The sequence below is a fragment of the Chelonia mydas genome, chromosome 16 (assembly GCF_015237465.2).
Source record: "Chelonia mydas isolate rCheMyd1 chromosome 16, rCheMyd1.pri.v2, whole genome shotgun sequence".
NCBI lineage: Eukaryota > Metazoa > Chordata > Testudines > Cheloniidae > Chelonia > Chelonia mydas.
In genome coordinates, this window is record NC_057857.1 from 12,429,816 (window position 1) to 12,450,685 (window position 20,870).

Here is a 20,870-nt window from a genome sequence, read left to right on the forward strand (position 1 = left end):
CCACCGGCTGCCCCAGGGCGGGACAGGGCCGCCAAGCGGCGCGGGCCGGGGCTGGCGAGACGGGGAGCGCAGGGGGCCGCCCGCTCAGCGGCTGGCCATGGGGCAGGGGCAGGCTGCTGATGAAATCCGGGCGCGGGTGGCGTCCCTCGCCAGGTCTCCTGCCGGGGCAGGGCTGAGGGGCGTGGGCCGGGGTGAGGCTTCTTCCCCCCGCCATCCTGCCACCGGAGGCGGGGACCCTGGCGATCCCCGCCTGTGCCATCCCGCAGCAGGAGGGGGTCGGGGGAATACGGGGCTCCCCAAGGAGCAGACCCCCCCCCCCAGGGCCCGAGTCGTCACTTCTGTAGCTGCTGCCCAAAGCGTGGTCCTGGCCTGAGGGCTCAGCTGCTAATGCGTGGCACGTCTTGGCCACTGTACCCAGCTAGGATCAGAGCAGCCCCCCTTCCCGAGATCTCCCCGGAACGGGGGCGCCTCCTAGCGCTTGCTCCGGGGGGGAGCGCTTTCATCAACGCACCCAGTTGGCGGAAGCGCATGGCGGGGCCCCCTGGGGGAGCGGAGTGGTTGATGAACCCGTACGGCGGCGATTTCCTGCCGCCATAGCCATGGCCGTCCGCAGGGTAGCTAGGACCGGGCTAAACGGGCTCTTCGCTGTGTACAAACCTCCCGGGGTGGCTTCGATTAGGGTGCGGGACATCGTGGAGACTCTGCTCCTGAAAGGTGAGGCCAGATCCTTTATCCATACGCTGGAGTCCCTCCTCCCCACCCCCCTGGGGACTCCCCCCCCCCCACTCCGTGGGGGTGGGGGGCGATAGGGAGGGATTTCCCCCCAAGTGGAGGGGGGGTGAGGGAGGAGACTTCCAACCTGCCCCTCAGAAGATTTAGGGCAGTGGTTCTCACCAGGGTGTGCCGAGGCCTTCAGGTGGGTACATCAACTCATCTAGATATTTGCCTAGTTTTACAACAAGCTACATTAAAAAGCACCAGCGAAGTCAGCACAAACTACATTTCATACAGACAATGACCTGTTTCTATTGCTCAGTATATTGTACACTGAAATGGAGGTGCAATATTTATATTCCAATTGATTCATTTTATAATTCTATGGTAAAAATGAAGAAGCAAGCAATTTTTCAGTAATAGTGTGGCTGTGGCACTGGCATTTTTATGTCTGCTTTTGAAACTTGGGGGTATGCAAGACAAATCAGACTCCTGAAAGGGGTACAGTAGTCTGGAAAGGTTCAGACCCATGGATTTTGGGGATTCTGAGACAGCCAAGTGCCCCCACTGTTTTCCTTCATCTCCAAACTCCCTTCCCACCAACGTGCTGCAACCGCAATTCAGAGACATTGGCACTTGAAGAAGCATGTTGGATCAACAGAGGAGCCAAACGGGAGAGCATAAAGTTCCTAACATTATCTGGTGCAGCATCCCTAGCAGCATTACTAGTTGCAGGATGGATGTGCATTTGGAGAGGGGCTACCTTTGTCAATTGACAATGCCCTCCTCTCTACACCTTTAGGCAACTTGGCCTGGTGTTAATGGTTCAGGCCATGGTGAGCTTGTGCTAGTGCATATAATTCTGGCCTTTCTAAAAGCCTGAGAGAACCCTTCGGACCTACTTATGCTGGTTTGCTGCCAGGAAGGCTTGTGATGACCAATGTTCAGAAGACCTAGTCCAAGCCTTGCATGAGTTCATTTGACAACTGAGTCCTCATCATAGAGAGGATAAAGCAAAGGGCACATCTCGTAGTTTGGTAAAATGATGAAGACCAGTCATTGTATGACACACATGCAGGCTAAGACAAGTGTTGTTAGAGAAAGCCATTGCAGAGGCCAATCTCCATCTCAGACCTAGCAGCTGTTAGGCTGGCAATCCCTTAAGACTCTTTGTTTAAAATGAGGTATCCCTCTTCCTTGCTGAAGATGATATACCTATGTCTACTCATGAAGGCGGTATCTGCATTGCAGCCACCAGGAGGACTTAGATTCCTTTCAAAGGCAAAAGAAATGGTCTCTTGTCCCACTCACCTCCCTTCAGGGACTGTGAAGATGCTGCTTACTAAAATGGAGCTCATACGTGGCTTTGAAGGACTCTAACCGTGAGCCAAAGACACTTGAGCCTTGTCTGCACACACAAGTGGTGCCACTTTAATTTTATGGTAATACTCGTTCCCCTATGGGAAGGGGAATAAGTTGTACCGGTATAATGCACCTTTATACTGGTATAATTGCATCCACACAAGACGTTGTAATGGTAACTATTTCTGTTTAAAAAAAAAAAAAAATCACATTCCTAACCAAAATAGTGATACTGGTACTGAGTCTGTGTCTGTAGACCAGGCTTTGAAGAGAAACTATGTATGTTTATCACTCCCTTCGCTGTATTTTCTTTTCAGACTGTGCCCCATTGTTTTCCAGGAAGACCATCAGTGGGGGTCTTAACTGGATTTATTTGCAAGATAAGACACTTTAAAAATATCAACAGGGGCTTTCTTTACCATTTGCTGTAGAACTGAACTCTCTGGAACAGCCAGCTGTGCAGCAGCAAGTACGCTTCCTGCCCACTACTATAGAAGGAAATGCTGGGAAAGAGCTGACCCTCGCTGTTACCCAGTTGCCTGTCCTGGCTGCCCACCCACTAGGTAAGAGGCTGGAGAAGAATCTTGATTTCTGTGGAAAAGCTGGTGTATACCATTACTATCATTTCTAGATTTGACTTGCCCAGTGAGAGAAAACAGTCAGAGTAAAAGAGGAATAAGAATTGTTAATTCCCTTAGATTTCAGCAGCTAATGATTATCTGTTAGCTGGTAATCACTGCATTCAAAGGGGATAATCACAGTGCAACCTGCTTGTAGTGAAGAAAAGAGTGAGAATCCATAGGAGAGATTGAGGACTTCCATTCTATTTTAGGCAGTGATTTATTAGAAGTGGTTTCACTATGTGCATGTTGTTTCATAAGATTTTTAATGCCTTGGAATCAGCAAGATTAAATTGCATTGGGACCACATATATTGCCTGTTACCATCATACTGTTGTTCAGAAAAGCTTGGTATATTTCTTTCTTTATAGTGAAATTAAATTTTGTGCATGCCACAAACCATACACTATATTTCTTTCTCTTGTAGTTAGAGGACCAGAGCTCACTCACTTGAAAATCGGAGCAGGTCACCGTCTGGATACAAAGTCATCTGGAGTGTTTGGTATGTTTTGTTTTGAAAAAGATAAGAATATAGCTTCATCATGAAAATTACCTGGTACAGGATAGAGGGGGTGTTAACAGACAATAGGCTCACAAAACACTGTGCTGGCTACTAGCAGCGTCTGAGGATTTTGTAGGGCAGGGGCAAAGGTAGAAATGGTAAGTTGCAGTAGAAACACACAAATCAGATACGATTGTTCTGAGAGGGTCCTGAATCATAAGCCAGGGAGACAAGAATAACTAGTTATTCTGAGAGGCAGTATGGTCCAGTGGAAAGCACTGAATTGGGAGACTTGGCTCTGTCATGTGTGAACCTGACTGCTCAAGTGTCTCTGTTTCCCTATCTGTAAAATGGGGATAATGATACTGCCCTTCTTTTGTAAGGTGCTTTGGGATCTACAGATGAAAAGCACAAGTTAACACCAGCACTTAGCTCTTTTTAGTTCTGGCTTTAGAGGCAGTCAGAGGTTTGGGTGTGTGGTGGCAACTCTCAGCAACAAAGAGAGAGGCAGAAACAGTTAGACTATAAATTCTGGGTACATAGATATTGCTTTTTCTGTGTCTGAACAGTGCCAGGGGAGACTGTGGTGCTATATAAAAATGCTTATGCCCAAATAGCTTTTTATGTGACTGATTAATGGCCTCCTGTTGTTTTTTGTATTTCAGTGCTTGGAGTGGGCCATGGGAACAAGCTGCTCACTGATATGTACAACGCCCATCTTACTAGGGTATGCACTGGCATTGAACCCTATTTGGGGACTTCTGTGTGTAACACCCATTCTCACTAGAAATCAAGGTCCAGTTAGAAATTACATCAAGAAAGAAGAGGCAAATGTGACCTACTCTTATTAAATCATATGAGAAGTAATAACACACACAACTGTGAACCGGGACAAATCACTGAGATTAAGCAATATTAAGTATTCCTTTGGGAGAGGAGGGAAACAATATGAATGGCCTGGGAATTGGTAAGGGGATGTGGAGCTTTTTACCTGTAGGTCATCCGTCTGAATCTTGCCTGGGCAGGACCAAGCAAAAGTCATTGCTATCTGGAGGCTTCTGTAAAACAAACTGGGTCTCAGTCTATTTCTAGTGGGGAGGGAGGTATCCACACTACACAAACCACATTTGTCCTGTTTGTTGGCAGTCCTGGCAGAGAAGCCAAAGGTAGAATGGGCTCTGGAAATGACCCTCGGGCCCTCCCCCCGGTGTGTGTGGGGTGTACTCTGCCTCATTCCCATTTGTGTGTTTATCCAGCTGTCGTACCATTGTATAGGCCTAGACTGAGAGATGTCTAGGGCAGATCTCTAGGACTGTTGTACTCATTTGTACAGTGCTTAGTACAATGGGGCTCTGATCCCTGATTGGAGCCTCTAGGCACCAGAGCTATATAAGTATTAATGATAATCTTTATCGACATTGCAATGAAATCATCATTCTAGTGGCTTGAGCCTGCAGATTGTGAACAAATGGGAGTCATAAAAGTGTGCTCATATGAGACCATATGAGCTTTAAGAAAGCTGTAACCATTCCAAATCAGAAACTGGTTTAAGAGCCTATGAGGAGCCTGGGGAGGTTGAACTTCTCTCACAAGGCATAATGCCTGCTTCTATATTATTGAGGCAGCTGCCAGCAGGAGTGGTTGTCATGTTACATTTGAGTGTCAAACAAATCACCAATGATCCCAAAGCCATTAGCAGTTCATATGAGATAAGAGGCACCACTCACTGTGCAGAGACTGCAGCTTTCCTTTAGAGAAACCTTTCCTGTCCTGTGATGCCCCATAGTTGCTGCATAGCAGGATATTGCTTCGCTGCTGTTTGCAAACTGCTCCATAAATTGCACTTTTCCGTTTTGAAGGCTTATACTGTTCGTGGACTGTTTGGCAAAGCCACAGATGACTTCTCAGACACAGGCAAGCTAATAGAGAAGACCACATTTGGTAAGAGTAATGGTCGATGTGTAAACAAAGATTTCTAATTAGAAAGTAAAGTGTTACACCTTTCCAGATTGAGCAACATTTAGCGCACCGTTAAGAGCTCTCTAATCTTGGTTTATGAGGATTCTCCCATGCAGTCTCACAACAGTAAACATGTTACCCTGCCTGTAATATGCTAAATACAGCCACAATATGTAGCTCACTGATATAAAGTCCTGATCATACCTATTCCTAAAGTTAGGTGTACCCCATCTCCTTGTACCTCAGGAGACATATTATCCTCACCCACAAGGGAGTGATCTGAGACTTTCATAAAGGTTCTGAGGTTACACAAAGTCTTGAAATATCTCATGAGATTAATTGTGGCCTCCATCATGAAACCAATGCAAACTCTATTCCCTTTGCCCCAGGGATTGCTTCGCTTTAAGAACTGGTATGGTATATACGTAGACTGGGTCAGTTTCCAGTGCTGTTGTATTCTGTTACACTAAAGCCATCTTTCATGGGTTTCCCACCAGCCCATTTAGATATGACAACTTGGCCAGGAGATGGCAACATCTTGATTTCAGACTAAGACTCTTTGCAGGTGCTGGGTGTATCAAGGAAGATTTATGTCCCTCTTTTGCCTTTTCAACATTTACAGATCATGTCACGAGGGACAAGCTGGAGCGGATTCTTGCTGTCATTCAGGGAACCAATCATAAAGCTCTGCTGATGTATGTATCCAATCAGAAATCCTGAATGACCTCCATGCTGCTATTTGCTGATCATTGGAACCCATGAGATTAGTCTGTTGCTTGCTGTAATGAATTATAAAGGTTTGAGCCTCAGAGAGGAAAATCAGCTACTTTGTCTGTGGGAGTCGAGCTCTAATGAGGCTACCTTTGGCTTCTGAACTCCCATGTTACTTTAGGACCTACACATGACACCTTGGTAAAATGAAAGTTCTTCTGCTGAGTATGATAGTGTGCCTTTCCTCCCAGTTGTACGACCTTATTGACAGTACCTATGTTTGTAGCATTTATAGGACAATGAGTGCATCACACACAGTTATAGGATTAAAAAGTGTGTGTCGGGGAGATTAACTTAGAAACTACAGAGACTGAACAAATCTTTAGTTTGAAGTGTGAATGTTGCATCTGTTTTATAACAAAACAGAGGGTCTTTGAACATGTGCTTCCAGTGCAACATGGTGGCCAATGGGGCTAATGTGATCCCTGGATGCATAAACAGGGGACTCTCAAGTAGGAGTAGAGAGGTTATTTTACTGCTGTATTTGGCAGTGGTGTGACAGCTACTGGAATACTGTGTCCAGTTCTGGTGTCCACATTTCAAGAAGGATGTCGAAAAATTGGAGTGGGTTCAGAGAAGAGCCATGAGAATGATTAAAGGATTAAAAAAGTTGCATTATAGTGGTAGACTCAAGGAGCTCAATCTATTTAGCTTAACAAAGAGAAGGATAAGGGGTAATTTGATTACAGTGTATAAGTACCTACGTGGGAAACATTTAATAAGGGGCTCTTCAGTCTAGCAGAGAAAAGTATAACGCTGGCTGAAAATTGAAGCTAGATAAATTGAGACTAAATAAGGTGTACCTTTTTAATAGTGTAATTAACTATTGGAACAATTTACCAAGTGTCATGGTGGGTTCTCCATCACTGACTATTGTTAAATCAAGATTAGATGTTTTCTGAAAGATATGCTTTAGGAATTATTTTGGGGAAGTTTTATGACCTATTTTATGCAGAAAGTCAGACTAGATTTGTCATGACAGTCCCTTCTGCTTCAGAATCTATGAATTCATTGGGATGGAAGTGCAAATTCACTGCTCTGTTCCCTTCTCCAGGTACTCTAACATTGACCTGAAAACTCAAGAGGCCTACGAGCTGGCTATTGAAGGTTTAATTCGCCCGATGGAAAAAACCCCTCCATTAATCACAGCAATTCGATGCCTCCAATTTGCACCTCCAGAATTCCAACTAGGTAGGGTCTAACTAGAGCTGGAGTTTGGGAGTATGTTGGAAGTATGTATGAAGATAGTAGCAAAAGTCGCGATCATCTAGCTGTTCTGTGCTGTGTGTGAAATGAGTTTGTGAGCTCAATCCAGTTCCTAGTGGACAGGTGACAGCCTCAGCAAACACCCAGTGATTAAATTTGCCATAGAGATGGATGGACCCTCTAGATTAAGATTGAGCAGCATGGGGAAATTTGTGCAATTATCTGCCTGGTAGGAACATATCTACTATACTGGATCAGACTGATCGTCCACTAGTCCAGTATTCTGTTTCTGATAGTGCTTCAAAGGACAGTTAAATTCCCTAGCAGGTAGCTATGGACTAATTTGCCCGTAGGGCACAATTCTTCTTGTGCAGTGTCTTCCAAATTTTTGAAAGCCGAGCCCTCCTTCAGGAAAACAAACCAATCTCACCCCCTTTATTCTGGTCATGTGTTGTTCAAGGCCTACTCTTACTCCCACTTTAGGGGATACAGAAGATGTATACATTGACTAGTCATTTGATGCAGCCTCCCCCCCCTTAAGGAAGCAATGAGTTAGTGGTCAGTTTATGCCCTGAAGCTTGAGAGTTTATAATCCCCATTAAACTATTTTTTATCCTAGATAATGTAATTGAACATAAATTCCTTTTTCAAATCCTACTGAACTTCTGGTCTCAGCGATATCTTGTGGACAAGAATTCTACAGGTGATCTGTGAATAAAGGATTCCAGTCTCCATGGCTGTTAATCTGTCACCTCTGTGATTCAAATTCAGGATTGAAAGACAACTTCTGCATTCTAATCCTGGCACTAATATGGACTTCTGTGGTATGGTGGAAGTCATATACCCTTGCTGCTTCATTTCCCCACAGCTAGTGTGAAGATGATAATTTTCTTACCTGTCTCACAGGAATATTGCAAGGATTATTTCCATACACCTTGATTCTGCAATTGACTTTGTGCAGGCAGATCCTTGTGCCCATATAGAGCCCCACTGAAGTTAATAGAGCTCAACACAAGCCCAGGGGTCCATGCACATAGCCATTTACAGGACTGGGGCTTTAGTTTGAAGACAAAGCATCTATTAAACATTATTAAAAGTATTTAATCTGTACAGATATTAAGAATTTGGGACCCTAAACAGTCTGTTTATAAAAGCTCTGTAGTTCACCTTTAATAGCCTTTCTGGTCCTCATGAATTATTCTGACAAACTCAGATACAGCTAAACCGACCTTTGCCTACCCAAATATCTAACTCTTATTATATGACCTTGTATTTTGAAACTTTTTTTTATAAAACTGACTTTTTTGAAGGCTTGGGACATCATGCAAGACCTCTGTATAATCATGATTATACAGTCATGTACTTAAAAAAAAAAAAAAAACAGAGCATCTTTCCTGTTGAACTAACTCTTCTTTTTGTACTTTAATCCCAGTAACTGGTGTTTGAATTTACAGGTACGGTGTCTTGTTGCATATATTAGCTGGTCCTTCTAATGCAGTCTTTCTGCCTCCTCCAGAAATCCAGTGTTTGCATGAGACCCAGCAGTACCTCCGAAAAATAGTTCACGAGATTGGCTTGGAGCTGAAATCAACTGCTGTGTGCACCCAGGTCCGGCGGACACGGGATGGCTTTTTCACTCTAGACAATGCTCTCCTGCGAACGCATTGGAACCTGCAGAATATCCGGAATTCAATTCAAGACTCTAAGATCAAAGTGAAACTGGAGCTTCAGAGAAACTTGGGCCACCAAGCTAGGAGTGGTAAAAGACACACCAATATGGATCAGGTTGCAGCGAGTGAACTGCACAGTACAGAGGGAACGTCTGCAAGCGATCTGACTCATAAAATGAGATAACCACATGCTGACTGAAAAGTGGAGAGTAATAGGAAGGGAAAATGGTGGTTGCAGTCCACAACTAGCCCTTCCTTGGGGTGGTCCTTGATTTAGCAAGGGTTGCTTATGTTTTCATTCAGGCAAGGCATTTCTCCATTGATGGGCAGAATAATTTTTGTAAGTATTGCACAACACTGCAGCAAAACTGTTGACATCTGAGATGAGCATACATTTCCTTGCAAAGCCAAAACTGCTACTGACTTCAGTGGGAATGTCAAGTTTGGTGAAGGATGTAAGAGTGGGCCCTTAAATTAGTTTAGAAGTGGAAATACAACCAGTGTGTTGCAGGCTTTACTACTTTTATTCTCTTTATGTGCCTTGTGACAGAGTATGACCTAAGTGGTTCTTTTCCAATTAACTAATTTTTTTTATTATGACACTTTCTATAGATCAGCCCCATTTTCAAATACATGAAAGGAGTAAAGATTAATTGTTCAAACCAAGAAAGGGTTCTGCTTAGGGGAAACTGCAGTGTAAGCAACTAAGACTAAAGTGGTGAGGTAATACTATTTCTCATGCAGGGTAACTAATATCTGGAGCAGGTTAGTCAGAAAGCCAGTTAAAACAAGAGGAGGGAGAGGTAGGCTTATAATAGAGGACTGGAGTAGGATGTAAAAACAAGAAGTTGAAATGGGGTGAATTTAAAATCCTAGGTAATATATTTTATGGGGAAAGATGCTGTTATCTGATACTCAAACTTAAGTCAACAGGGCCAAAAGCCCCTGCATTTTGTTTGCATGCATCTGTAGTCATCCGTGATGTATTTTTTCCTGCAGCAAAATTATACGTTACCTTCAAAGAGAAACAGTAAGGAAGTACAGCTTTAGAATTCACTGAGATTCCATTAGTGCTCATTTAAAGCTACAAATCATTATTTTACATAAACGATGACAGTTACATTAGCAATCAGCTAATATATTTCTGAAATGTATAGGGCTCAAAGTGTGATGCCAAGATGTACTAAAGGATTGCAATATAAGATTTTGATGGAGTGCCACTCATTAATATCTAGGTTATGCTTTGCAGTGAGAAATCTCCTCTCACGTGAGGGCTCAAAATTAGGGGTAACACCCCTCATTTTAGAATCTAAAAATATTTTAAATATAAAAGTGATGGTGCATTGGTTATTACCATAGTGAAGATTACCTTCTCCCCCACGCTTCATTAGAAATATCTTGCAGACAAATGTGTATTTTATTGACTGAGCTTGCTAGGCCTTCCAAACAAAAGTGCCTGCCCGTTGAGTGTATGTGCGATGATACCTTTAGAACACTACATCTGACTAATTGCAAAATTTCCAGGAATGTTCTGGGCATCAATTGGCAGAACCCTATTGTTTTTTGGAAAAATTAGAAAACCAGAAGGAAAAATGAGACAGACTGAGCATCTGCCATCCATCATGACACCTTGAATGACTTACCTCCCAGACGGAAGAGATATAATGGAGCGGGAAAAGGGGTCACCATGGGGAAGGGGGGGCATGAGAGGGGGTGCAGAGAATCCTGGAAATAGTAGGGGATAGGATGGCAGCACACACAATACATGTGGAGGAGATGGAAGGAGCCTCTAATATGTGTAATGAGCTCAGTCTTTAGAGGCAACAAAGTATGCAACCCCCACCACCAACGAATTTCTACTACCAAAAGAGATTCTACCTCTTCCAGGCTTGTACAAAGAGGCACATGTAGGCACTGTTTCTCCTTTGAAAATATACCTGGACAGCTCTTAAAAGGTGAGAAGTAACTCTGTGACATCTGCAATTGTAATCGGGGCAGGGAAGGAAGTATTTAAGGACTTGTTTACACAGGGTGCTCAGGTCTGCTCTACACTAGAAAATTAAGTACTGTAGGTTTAACTACAGCAGTCAACATGTGAAAAATTCACAACCCTGAGTGGCATTGTTAAACTGACCTAAGTCCCCACATGGCATGAAACTGATAGAAGAATTCTGTTGACCTAGCTACCACTTCTCAGGGAGATGGATTACCTACCCCGGGAAAATCCTTCCTGTCAGTGTAGGCAGTGTCTACAATGAAGCACTACAGTTGTACTGCTGTAGCATTTTAAGTGTAGACAAGCCCTCAGAACATTAATCCAAATTAACTAAAAGTGTGGATTTAATTCTGAATGAGACTTTCCACATGGTTTAATGCAGTTTAACTAATCCACTTTACATTCACACCTTTTAATTAATTTGAATTAATTTCCCTGAGTTTTCCTGTATGTACAATAGTGACTGTCTCATCTCTTGTCCTTGAGGGTTTACAAAACAAAACAATCTCTATAGCTTTAATTTAATTCATGGATTTTTTTCAGCTGCCTCCAAGTTCCTCTGCACAATGATGTAAAGTGAAGGTAAAGCAGTAATGGAGCACTGTTGCCACCTTATGGCTACAGATTATACTCCCCCCTAAAGTGCAGTGCAGTGTGTTAACTCTTTAAAGACAGACCTTGCATCTTATGTGCTCTAGTTTTCTTTTGGTATAGAACACTCATAGAAGCAGCTGTATTCAACTACACAAGCCTCTGTACAACTCTTATGCATTAGTGACACACCCCACACAGACAATTGTCTACCCAGAGAGAAATTTATAGAAAGTTTCACTAATGTGGAGTTAAGGTTGTGGGTGCACAAGAGTGCCCTATGTAATGAATACAAGTTTCAATCCCTAAAATGCTACTGAGGAAAGCCAGGAACTGCATGGGAACAGTTACCTTAATTCTACAGCCATAACACTCCTCCCTTTAGGATGTCAGCACCTTCTCTATTATTTGAGGAGTGAGGTATATTTTGTCTTCTGTGACCTATGTTGAATACAGGAAAATTGTTTGAGGAAGCCCTTCACTATATTACTGATTTCTTTGAGACTCCATCTGGAAACAAAGAGGGAGAGGTAACCCTGTGTCCAGTCCGATATGCAACCATCAGCAATGGTGCCTCACTGATCCTATTGAGGGTCCTTGGGAAGTGCCTGAATAGGAGTTCTGATCTGGAGTTATAGTGGCACACAGAAAATAGTAGCCTAAGGAGAGTACAGTTATGTTCTGTTTTTCTTAGCCTCTCTATAGGCCAGGGGTGGCCAAACTGTGGCTCGCGAGCCGCATGCGGCTCTTTTACAGTTAAAGTGAGGCTTGAAGGGTACCCTCCCCGCCATTCTCCAGCTACCAGACTGGGGCGGGGGGAGCTCAGGGCTTCTGCCCTGCAGCAGGGTGGTAGGGCTGGTGGCTTCTGCCCTGCAGGGAGGCAGGTCTCAGGGCTCCAGCCCTGCATGAGGTGCTCTCTGGGGCTCAGAGCTTCAGCAGGTGAGGGGCTGAAGCCCTGAGTCCCAGCAAGTGCACCCCCAGGGCTGAAGCCCTAAGCCCTGGCAGGCATGCCGAGCTCTCAACTTCTGAAGATCATCATCTGCGGCTTGCAGGGTAAGTAAGTCTGGCCACCCCCGCTATAGGCTATCACAGTGAGTTGCTAGGGAACATCAGAGTTAATCATTTATTCAGAGTGGACAATTCAGCAGCACAAGTTAATGCTTTTCCATTTATTTACTACTATACACATGCAATGTCAACCAGCTTCCAGAACTCAATTCAGTGGGGCACTAGGAAATTGAGCACCCACAACTTTTTCAGCACGAAGCATACAAACACCTTTCTCTTAGCAGTTTTCCTTTCCAACTTCTGAGGTTTTAAATAAACAAAAAACACAGCTCTGCATATTTGCCCATCTCCACTGCTGCCTCCTTCATCCATTTACTGATCCCTAACAATTGCTTCCCCATGTAAGACTTCTTTAAAGGTGCCCATAGAACATCAACATGTCAAAGAACCGCCATCACACAGTGCAACAGTGAAGGGGTTAACTATTAATTCTGAATTATAACCTTTTAGTTTTTAAAATAACGAACAGTGAGAGGAGCCTAACGCTCCTGGCACTTCAACTGAACCGCCTCTCATTGCCAAAGAGTAGAAAGCCACTTTTCCTGAAACAGGGAACATGGGATGGGTTCAATAGCTTTTCCATTCTAGAAGTTAGATATTCTTAGAAATGAAGCAGCCAAGTAACACTTCCTTGAAAGTCTCTGCATTTTTACCGTCCTTGTGTGTAAGTTCTCAAGGTGCACGGTACCAACACGCAGTGCCCCAGTAATGGTGATCTCTGCAGGAGATTGTAGTCTTCAGTTTCAATGCTAGTCAGTAAGTTCCAGATCAAATTTGGGGTACAGCTCCTTTGTGGTGACCCCTCTAATCGTGGCTAGAAAGGAAACAATACCTCAGCTTCCATTACAGATAGAGAAGCAGATTAGTTAGCAAGAGTTTTTGCTGTATGGTTTCTATGACTTGAGTTTAGGCAGTAGAAAAAAAAGACTTGACTCTCCCCAAGCCTAGTTGTCCTAAAGCTTTCTTTAGCTAAGGGATGAGTCCAAATGTCTTATCTTACACACCCTCCCCACTCCACTCCTAACTGCAGGATTTTTTTCCAAGTCTTGTGCAGTGCAGAATACACAACTCTCAGGGTTATCTATCAATTACAGAAGAATCATCTTTGATAATCCATAGAAAAAAAAAACTAGCAGTCATTAAGTGACAAGTTCACATCCCACTCAGAGGATCAGGAAGAGACACTGAACAGCCCTCTGGTTCTGCCATTCTGTTGAGAAGATCCCAGTGGGCTCATGACAGATGTATCTGTGCTTGAATATGGGATTTTAACTATAGAATCTTAAAATTCAAGAATTAAGATAAGCCCTAGGACTGTAGCTATCCCTCTTCAGTAATGAAACACGTGGAAACATTTACTGAGAAAAGTTGCATATTAGTCCTGCTCTTCTTACCCAGCTTGCCCAGCAGCATCTGTCCAGTGTCTTTAATATCATTGTATTCATGGAGCAGAGAGATGTGTTTCTCCAATTCCTCCAGGCTGTAACCTCTGTAATAGCAAACACAGAAAGGTCACAATGACACAGAGCAAGTACTGCTACTTCACCACAATTGTTTAGCAGAGACAAGATACTTGTGAGCGATAGCAGAACCTGCCAAAACCACACCACTTGCCCTGCTGCCTACAGGACTCTGAAGGCAAGAGCTCAGTCTTTAAAAACCACCAGCAGGGAGTACAGTCTCCATTCCAAGGGCTGTTCCAGATCAATCCTTCTCCCCACAACAAAATAAAGCTAAAAGTAGTTCTCAGAGTTAGGTATAAATAATAATAAATCTTAATAAATAAATAAAGAATAATAAATCTTGTGGCAAATATGAAGAATAGGTCTGATCGGTTGGCAAGAGGAAGAGTTAAGCAATTAGGCTGCTTATCGAAGATAGCAGGAAACAGCACATCTTTGGATCAACTTCATTGTTCCTTTTATTTTTACCTGCCTAATCTATCCTATGCACTATACGTGTTATCTGTAGAAGATAGCACTCAGGTTTCACAGTTTATAACCCACAAAAGGCACAGCTTCCAATAGTTAAACTGCAGTCCTTCCTCAAGAATCTTGCTGGTAGGCAAAACCCAGGATAACTTCCACCAATGCTGCATCATAGGGAGCCATGCCATGGGCTTCAATATCTTTTAGATAGCACCCTTCATTTCAAGTTGTTTTACAGACCACTTGCCCACCATGGAAATACAGCTGTTTCTGGGGTGCAAGATGTGAAATGATGTTAAGACAGCTCACATCAAGCATAGGACAAGAAATGAATACTTCCCCTTGAAGTTTCACTTGGAATTTAGGAAGGCAGACTGTAGTCTAATCCAAAATGAAACTGACCAGGACAGAGTGATCAGGATCTCAGTTTTACATCCCATCTGAACGACAATTCTAGAAACACCGTGCCCTTGAGCAACACCACAATGTGGAACAGCACCACCTATTGAATCACAATTATCACTCCCTACAACCTCCAGGTTTTCCTTAAATCCAAGTACTGATTCAATCTAGCCTTGCTTTGCAAAAAACAAACAAACAAGGTACTTGGTTCAGTTTTGTATCTGAAGTGCCCTGTAATTCAAACAATGCTGAAATTAACACTATTCCTACCGAAACAGATTTTGGTCACAGTGCAATATCAGCACCACCAACAGGAGGTGGCAGTTTCCAACTCTGATACTCAGGCTTTGTTTTGTTTAAAAAAAAAACAAAACAAAACAAAAACACCCCAAGCCTCATGCTGAACATCAAGCTATCCAAGAACATACTCAGCCAACAACTGTGCAATTTCCTGATCCAGAGCAAGATCCTTCTGTTTCAGTTCTTCAACTTCACGCTGTAGGGCTTCCTTATTGACTCCATCTGATTGACAGGACCTTGGAGACTGGATCTGTAGAGCAGACAGTGCTTTTAACATTCCACTAACTCAGCACTGTGTGAGATGCCACTGTCCCAGAGGGGACTGATCAGAAGAGATATTAAGTATTTGTTAGTTTATTCCTGAAGTATCACTTAGGTGAAAAGGGAAAATAAGACTTCACAGTGAAAACCTGAGTAAACAAACTTATCACGCTATTTATTGCCAATCAGTGCCATGTAGTTTGAGAGTTCTTCAAAGCAGAAGAAGGATGTATCTTACTCTGCAAACCTTTTAAAAAAAATTTTCAGGAAGCCCGTATCTAGCCCAGATAGTAGTGGGCAACTACAGCCCGCGGGCCACATCTGGCCTGCAGAATCGTCCTGCCTGGCCCCTGAGCTCCCGGCAGGGGAGGCTAGCCCTCAGCCCCTCCCCTGCTTGCGCTCGCCCACCTCCCAGGTTTTCCAATAAGCCTGTCCTGCCACTCCCAGCGGCATGGTAAAGGGGTGGGGAGGGGGAGGAGAGGGGATTTGATAAGGGGCAGGAGGTCCCGGGGAGCAGTCAGGGGACAGGAAGTGGTTGGATGGAGCAGAGGTTCGGGGGGAGGGGGGCGGATGGGGGTAGGGTCCCAGAGGGGCGGTTAGGGGCAGGGGGTCCCGGGAGAGGGCGGTCAGGGGACAAGGCGCAGAGGGGGTTGGATGGGTTGGGAGTTCTGAGGGGGGCAGTCAGGGGGTGGGAAGTGGGAGGGGGTAGAGGCCAGGCTGTTTGGGGAGGCACAGCCTTCCCTACCTGGCCCTCCATTCCATTTTGCAACCCCGATGTGGCCCTCGGGCCAAAAAGTTTGCCCACCCCTGAGCTAGCCCCAGAAGTGTATGTATATGTAGTATGTATATGTCAGAGCACTAAAGTAACTAGCAATATTTTTCCCCAGGGAAAGTATTTATTGCTGAACCACCACAAATATTAGGATCAACTGCTATTTCAGCCAAAAGAGAAAAGATTAAATAAGCCATGAAGACTAAACTATCCTTATCACTTGAAGCCAACTCTCCAGGATAGATGTGAACCCATTTACTTTGGGATACATCCTCAGAAATCCTAGCACCAAATGTGACACTGCACTGCTGTGTAGACTTGGCTACATGGGTATGGGTCACGTGCAGCTCTGCAGCGTGGATACATGTAGCTGGACCTGGTATGCACAGGTTCGCAAGCATGGGAGCCCGGATATGAGTATGCTCTACAGCAGTGGTTCTTAACCTTTCCAGATTACTGTACCTCTTTCAGGAGTCGGATTTATCTTGCGTATCCCCAAGTTTCACCTGACTTAAAAATTACTTGCTTACAAAATCGGATATAAAAACACAAAAGTGTCACAACACACTATTACTATTGTCTGTATGAAATTTTAGTTTGTACTGACTTCGCTAGTGCTTTTTATGTAGCCTGTTGTAATGCTAGGCAAATATTGAGATGAGATGATGTAGCCCTTGGAAGATCTCTGTGTACCCCCAGGGGTACACATACTCCAAGTTGAGAGCCACTGCTCTGCAGTATAGACATGCCCCTAAACATAATAGTTAGCAGGGATCTTGTTCTGCTGCTAACTTTGCTGTGCCTGCTCTGTGAATACACAACTTCAATACTGATGGCTGAACATGACAGAGTGACACTCACACTAAATTCATATGGCAGTAACAAATGATGTGAAGTTTAGTTTTTCTCTGTGTACCAGGAGGGATAGAAGCATTGAAGATGAAGGATATCACTGCCCTGTATCTACACATTAACTGGCAGAACATCTAAATTCTACTCTGTTCATCACCATGTTATCTAGCATGAAAGAAAGCTGATCCATGTAACCAACTACCTCAGCTGCTGTTTGTCTCTAGAAGAGAGAGGCAGCCATAGAGCAGGCAAGGGTACCCAACTGCGACATTGCCGTGGATGAGAAGGGTAGCAATCCACAACATCCCCTTGCTGTAGTCCAGGGCAGCACTGACTCTGGAGGTAAAACCATTCTCTTCCCAAAGGGGGTGGAGAAATATATAAAAACACTTACTGGAGATTTGAAACCTGCATTGCAATTTCTCAGGAGTCCAGTTGGTGTCCTGGATTAAAACAAAAAGAAATTACCATTTTAAAAGGCATGAGCATAGCCTGACAGAATGAGACAGCCCTAGCCTGCATGCACCTTTGAGGAGTGGCAACCCCAGAATATCCACAGCAGGGTAACAGCAAAGACCCAATATCTCTGATGTCTTCAAGCTGTGATGTCAAGCTGGGCTTGGCAATTGGGGGCATCCCATCCTCATCAAGAGGCTCCCTAAGGCTTAAGAAAGTCAGTCACACAAAGTCCCTTGGGAAGCAAGGAGCATAGCATGTCATCCCTAGGCAGCTGCAAGTCAGGACAGGAAGCTCTCAACCCCAGATGGCTGGGGAAAGGGTGACTCCCCTCGCTCTGTAGGCTGGTGAGAGCACCTTTAGGGGCTGGAAAAGGAAAGTCCCATCCCTGAAAAGGGCTCCATATGAGATGGTCAGGAGGGAAGTCACAGTCCCTTAAGACTGGAGGGAGGGACGGTCCCACGCCACCTGAAGAGCAGCACCCTAGGAGCTAAGGAGGGGGATACATCCCTTGAAGACAGGCCTAGGGAGTTATATTGAACTTGCTCCTACCTCCTCAGGAAAGGCCTAGGTGACGGCCCGCTCCTCCCTCGCAGCCCTGGGCTCTGTTCCCACTCCCCGCCGAATGGGGGTCCCTGCTCGTGGTTATCCAGCGCTGCCTGCGGGCCAGATGGCCTGGAATCAACACAGGCCTCGTTACCACCTTGCATGCTGGGAGTTTCCGTCCCTCCCACACTGCCTGTTGGGATTTGTAGTCTCTGAGGACTTCACAAGTGCTCTACCTGCTGGGATTTGTAGTCTATGAAGGTTTAAACACTACATTGCACGCTGGGATGTGTAGTTTCTGAAGGTCTTAGCTCTGTCCTTGAAGACAGGCTATCAAAATATTTTCTTCTATTATTTGTAAAAAATTTGTCACTGCACCACAACTTTATTTATTATTTTTTATCTTTGATAAATATATTTGATTACTAAATAGTTGTTAGAGCTGAAGACTGGGATGAGCGGGGAAGGTGGGTTCTATTCCCAGCTCTGCCACTAACTTGCTGTATGACCTAGGACAAGTCACTTTCCCTGATGGAGACTTACTTTCTTAGACCTAATATTAGTTATGTGACTTCAGCAACTTGAGTAATAGTTGTTTATTATTTGTTAAGTGCAGAAATTGTGGTCAGTGGCACACAAAATGAAGAATAAGAGTTAAGGTTTCAACAGTACAACCTACAAGAACAATCTGCTACAACACTCAAAATCCTACCTGCTGCTATTACAATTCACTTTTGAAGTCTAAACATGAGGAAGAATATACTCAGGGTTATGTAGGAGGGACTTGTTATAGTGCTCTGTACACACTGCTCCCTTCACAGTCCATTTAAAGAGCACTTCTTCATCCTTTGACATACTACTGGGAAAGATAGCCCGGCAGCAACATTTTCCATTAATCCTCCAAAGTCATATGATCTAAAGGAGTAAACACTGTCAGGGTCCATGAAATTGCTGTCTTCCTTTTTGTGTTGATAGTGCTGGCATAGCCATGAAAATAGACAATGGGGAATCACATGGTAGTAGAACAGCTGCATGTTTATCAGGCATTTTTCACTACACTTGAAGCCTTTGTGTCAAGCTTTTATCCTTACTTTTAGGGTCTTTGAATATTTGATGTTACTAATACTTAACACTTATGTAGCATTCACTATCATCTTCAAAATGCTTTATAAACAAACTAATCAGTCTTCACAACACACAAGTGAAACAGGATAAATATGACTGAACGGGCATACCACTCCATTGACACCGGTAATGCTCACCCAATTAAAGTCCAACCTTACCGGGTGCCTCCTCAAACTAAAACTGCTATAGAACGGGAGATCCAGGATATGTTACAGATGGGTGTAATCCGCCCCTCTGGCAGTGCATGGGCATCTCCAGTGGTTCTAGTTCCCAAACCAGATGGGGAGATACGTTTTTGCATGGACTACCGTAAGCTAAATGCCGTAACTCACCCAGAAAACTATCCAATGCCACGCACAGATGAGCTATTAGAGAAACTGGGACAGGCCCAGTTCATCTCTACCTTGGACTTAACCAAGGGGTACTGTCAGGTACCGCTAGATGAATCTGCCAAGGAAAGGTCAGCCTTCATCACCCATGTCGGGCTGTATGAATTTAATGTACTCCCTTTCGGGCTGCGAAATGTACCCACCACCTTCCAAAGACTTGTAGATGGTCTCCTAGCGGGATTAGGAGAATATGCAGTCGCCTACCTTGACAATGTGGCCATATTTTCGGATTCCTGGGCAGAACACCTGGAACATCTACAAAAAGTCTTCGAGCGCATAAGGGAGGCAGGACTAACTGTTAAGGCTAAGAAGTGTCAAATAGGCCTAAACAGAGTGACTTACCTTGGACACAAGGTGGGTCAAGGAACTATCAACCCCCTACAGGCCAAAGTGGATGCTATCCAAAAGTGGCCTGTCCCAAAGTCAAAGAAACAGGTTCAATCCTTCTTAGGATTGGCTGGTTATTACAGGCGATTTGTACCACAATACAGCCAAATCGCCGCCCCACTGACAGACCTAACCAAAAAGAAACAGCCAAATGCCGTTCGGTGGACTGAAGAGTGTCAGAGGGCCTTCAACCAGCTTAAAGTGACACTCATGTCTGACCCTGCACTAAGGGCCCCAGACTTTGACAAACCTTTCCTAGTAACCACAGATGCGTCCGAGCATGGTGTGCGAGCAGTTTTAATGCAGGAAGGACCAGATCAAGAATTCTACCCTGTAGTGTTTCTCAACAAGAAGCTGTCTGAGAGGGAAAGCAACTGGTCAGTCAGTGAAAAAGAATGTTACGCCATTGTCTACGCTCTGGAAAAGCTACGCCCATATGTTTGGGGAAGGCGTTTCCACCTTCAAACCGACCATGCTGCGCTACAGTGGTTTCATACCGCCACAGGAAATAACAAAAATCTTATTCGATGGAGTTTAGCTCTCCAAGATTTTGATTTCGACATCCAACACAACTCAGGAGCTTCTAACAATGTGGCTGATGCACTCTCCCGTGAAAGTTTCCCAGAATCAACTGGTTAAAATCGTCCTTGAGATGTGGAAAATATTGATAGTCTTTATAGACTTGGTAGTATATTTATAGGTGCATGTGTCTTATTAACTCTGTTTTCTCCTAGAGCTCCAGGAAGAAATCACAGCCAGCATTTCACCCTATCTGTGATTTGGGGGGCATGTCATAAATATAAAGGGAAAGGTAAACACCTTTAAAATCCTTCCTGGCCAGAGGAAAAACCCTTTCATCTGTAAAGGGTTAAGAAGCTAGGATAACCTCGCTGGCACCTGACCAAAATGACCAATGAGGAGACAAGAGACTTTCAAAAGCTGGGGGAGGGAGAAACAAAGCCTCTCTCTCTCTGTCTGTGTGATGCTTTTGCC

At 44.2% G+C, this 20,870-nt stretch overlaps 2 protein-coding genes across 4 annotated transcripts; one reads left to right on the forward strand and one right to left on the reverse strand.

The window, feature by feature from the left end:
• The first annotated feature begins 84 nt into the window (after positions 1 to 84).
• Positions 85 to 10,209, forward strand: TRUB2 (TruB pseudouridine synthase family member 2). Of its 3 annotated transcripts, none has more exons than XR_006286210.1 (9): positions 85 to 714; positions 2,508 to 2,639; positions 3,124 to 3,198; positions 3,864 to 3,925; positions 5,058 to 5,139; positions 5,780 to 5,852; positions 6,983 to 7,119; positions 7,754 to 7,905; positions 8,651 to 8,784. XR_006286210.1 is itself a non-coding variant. In XM_037879806.2 (9 exons), the coding sequence occupies exons 1-9, from the start codon at positions 600 to 602 to the stop codon at positions 8,986 to 8,988; spliced, it is 1,098 nt and encodes a 365-aa protein (XP_037735734.1). In that variant the 5' UTR covers positions 89 to 599; the 3' UTR covers positions 8,989 to 10,209. The 3 variants fall into 3 exon arrangements, 2 of the variants coding, with proteins under 2 accessions (XP_037735734.1, XP_007057353.3); XM_037879806.2 differs by having other exon boundaries at positions 89 to 714; positions 7,754 to 7,837; positions 8,651 to 10,209; XM_007057291.4 differs by lacking the exon at positions 7,754 to 7,905 and having other exon boundaries at positions 106 to 714; positions 8,651 to 10,209.
• Positions 10,210 to 12,545: 2,336 nt separating this feature from the next.
• Positions 12,546 to 18,193, reverse strand: SWI5 (SWI5 homologous recombination repair protein). Its single transcript, XM_007057334.4, has 5 exons — positions 17,983 to 18,193; positions 17,369 to 17,417; positions 15,218 to 15,339; positions 13,854 to 13,948; positions 12,546 to 13,273 (listed from the first exon to the last, which is right to left on the reverse strand). Exons 1-5 carry the CDS (start codon positions 18,138 to 18,140, stop codon positions 13,209 to 13,211), a joined length of 489 nt encoding a protein of 162 aa, XP_007057396.1. The 5' UTR covers positions 18,141 to 18,193; the 3' UTR covers positions 12,546 to 13,208.
• Positions 18,194 to 20,870: the final 2,677 nt, after the last annotated feature.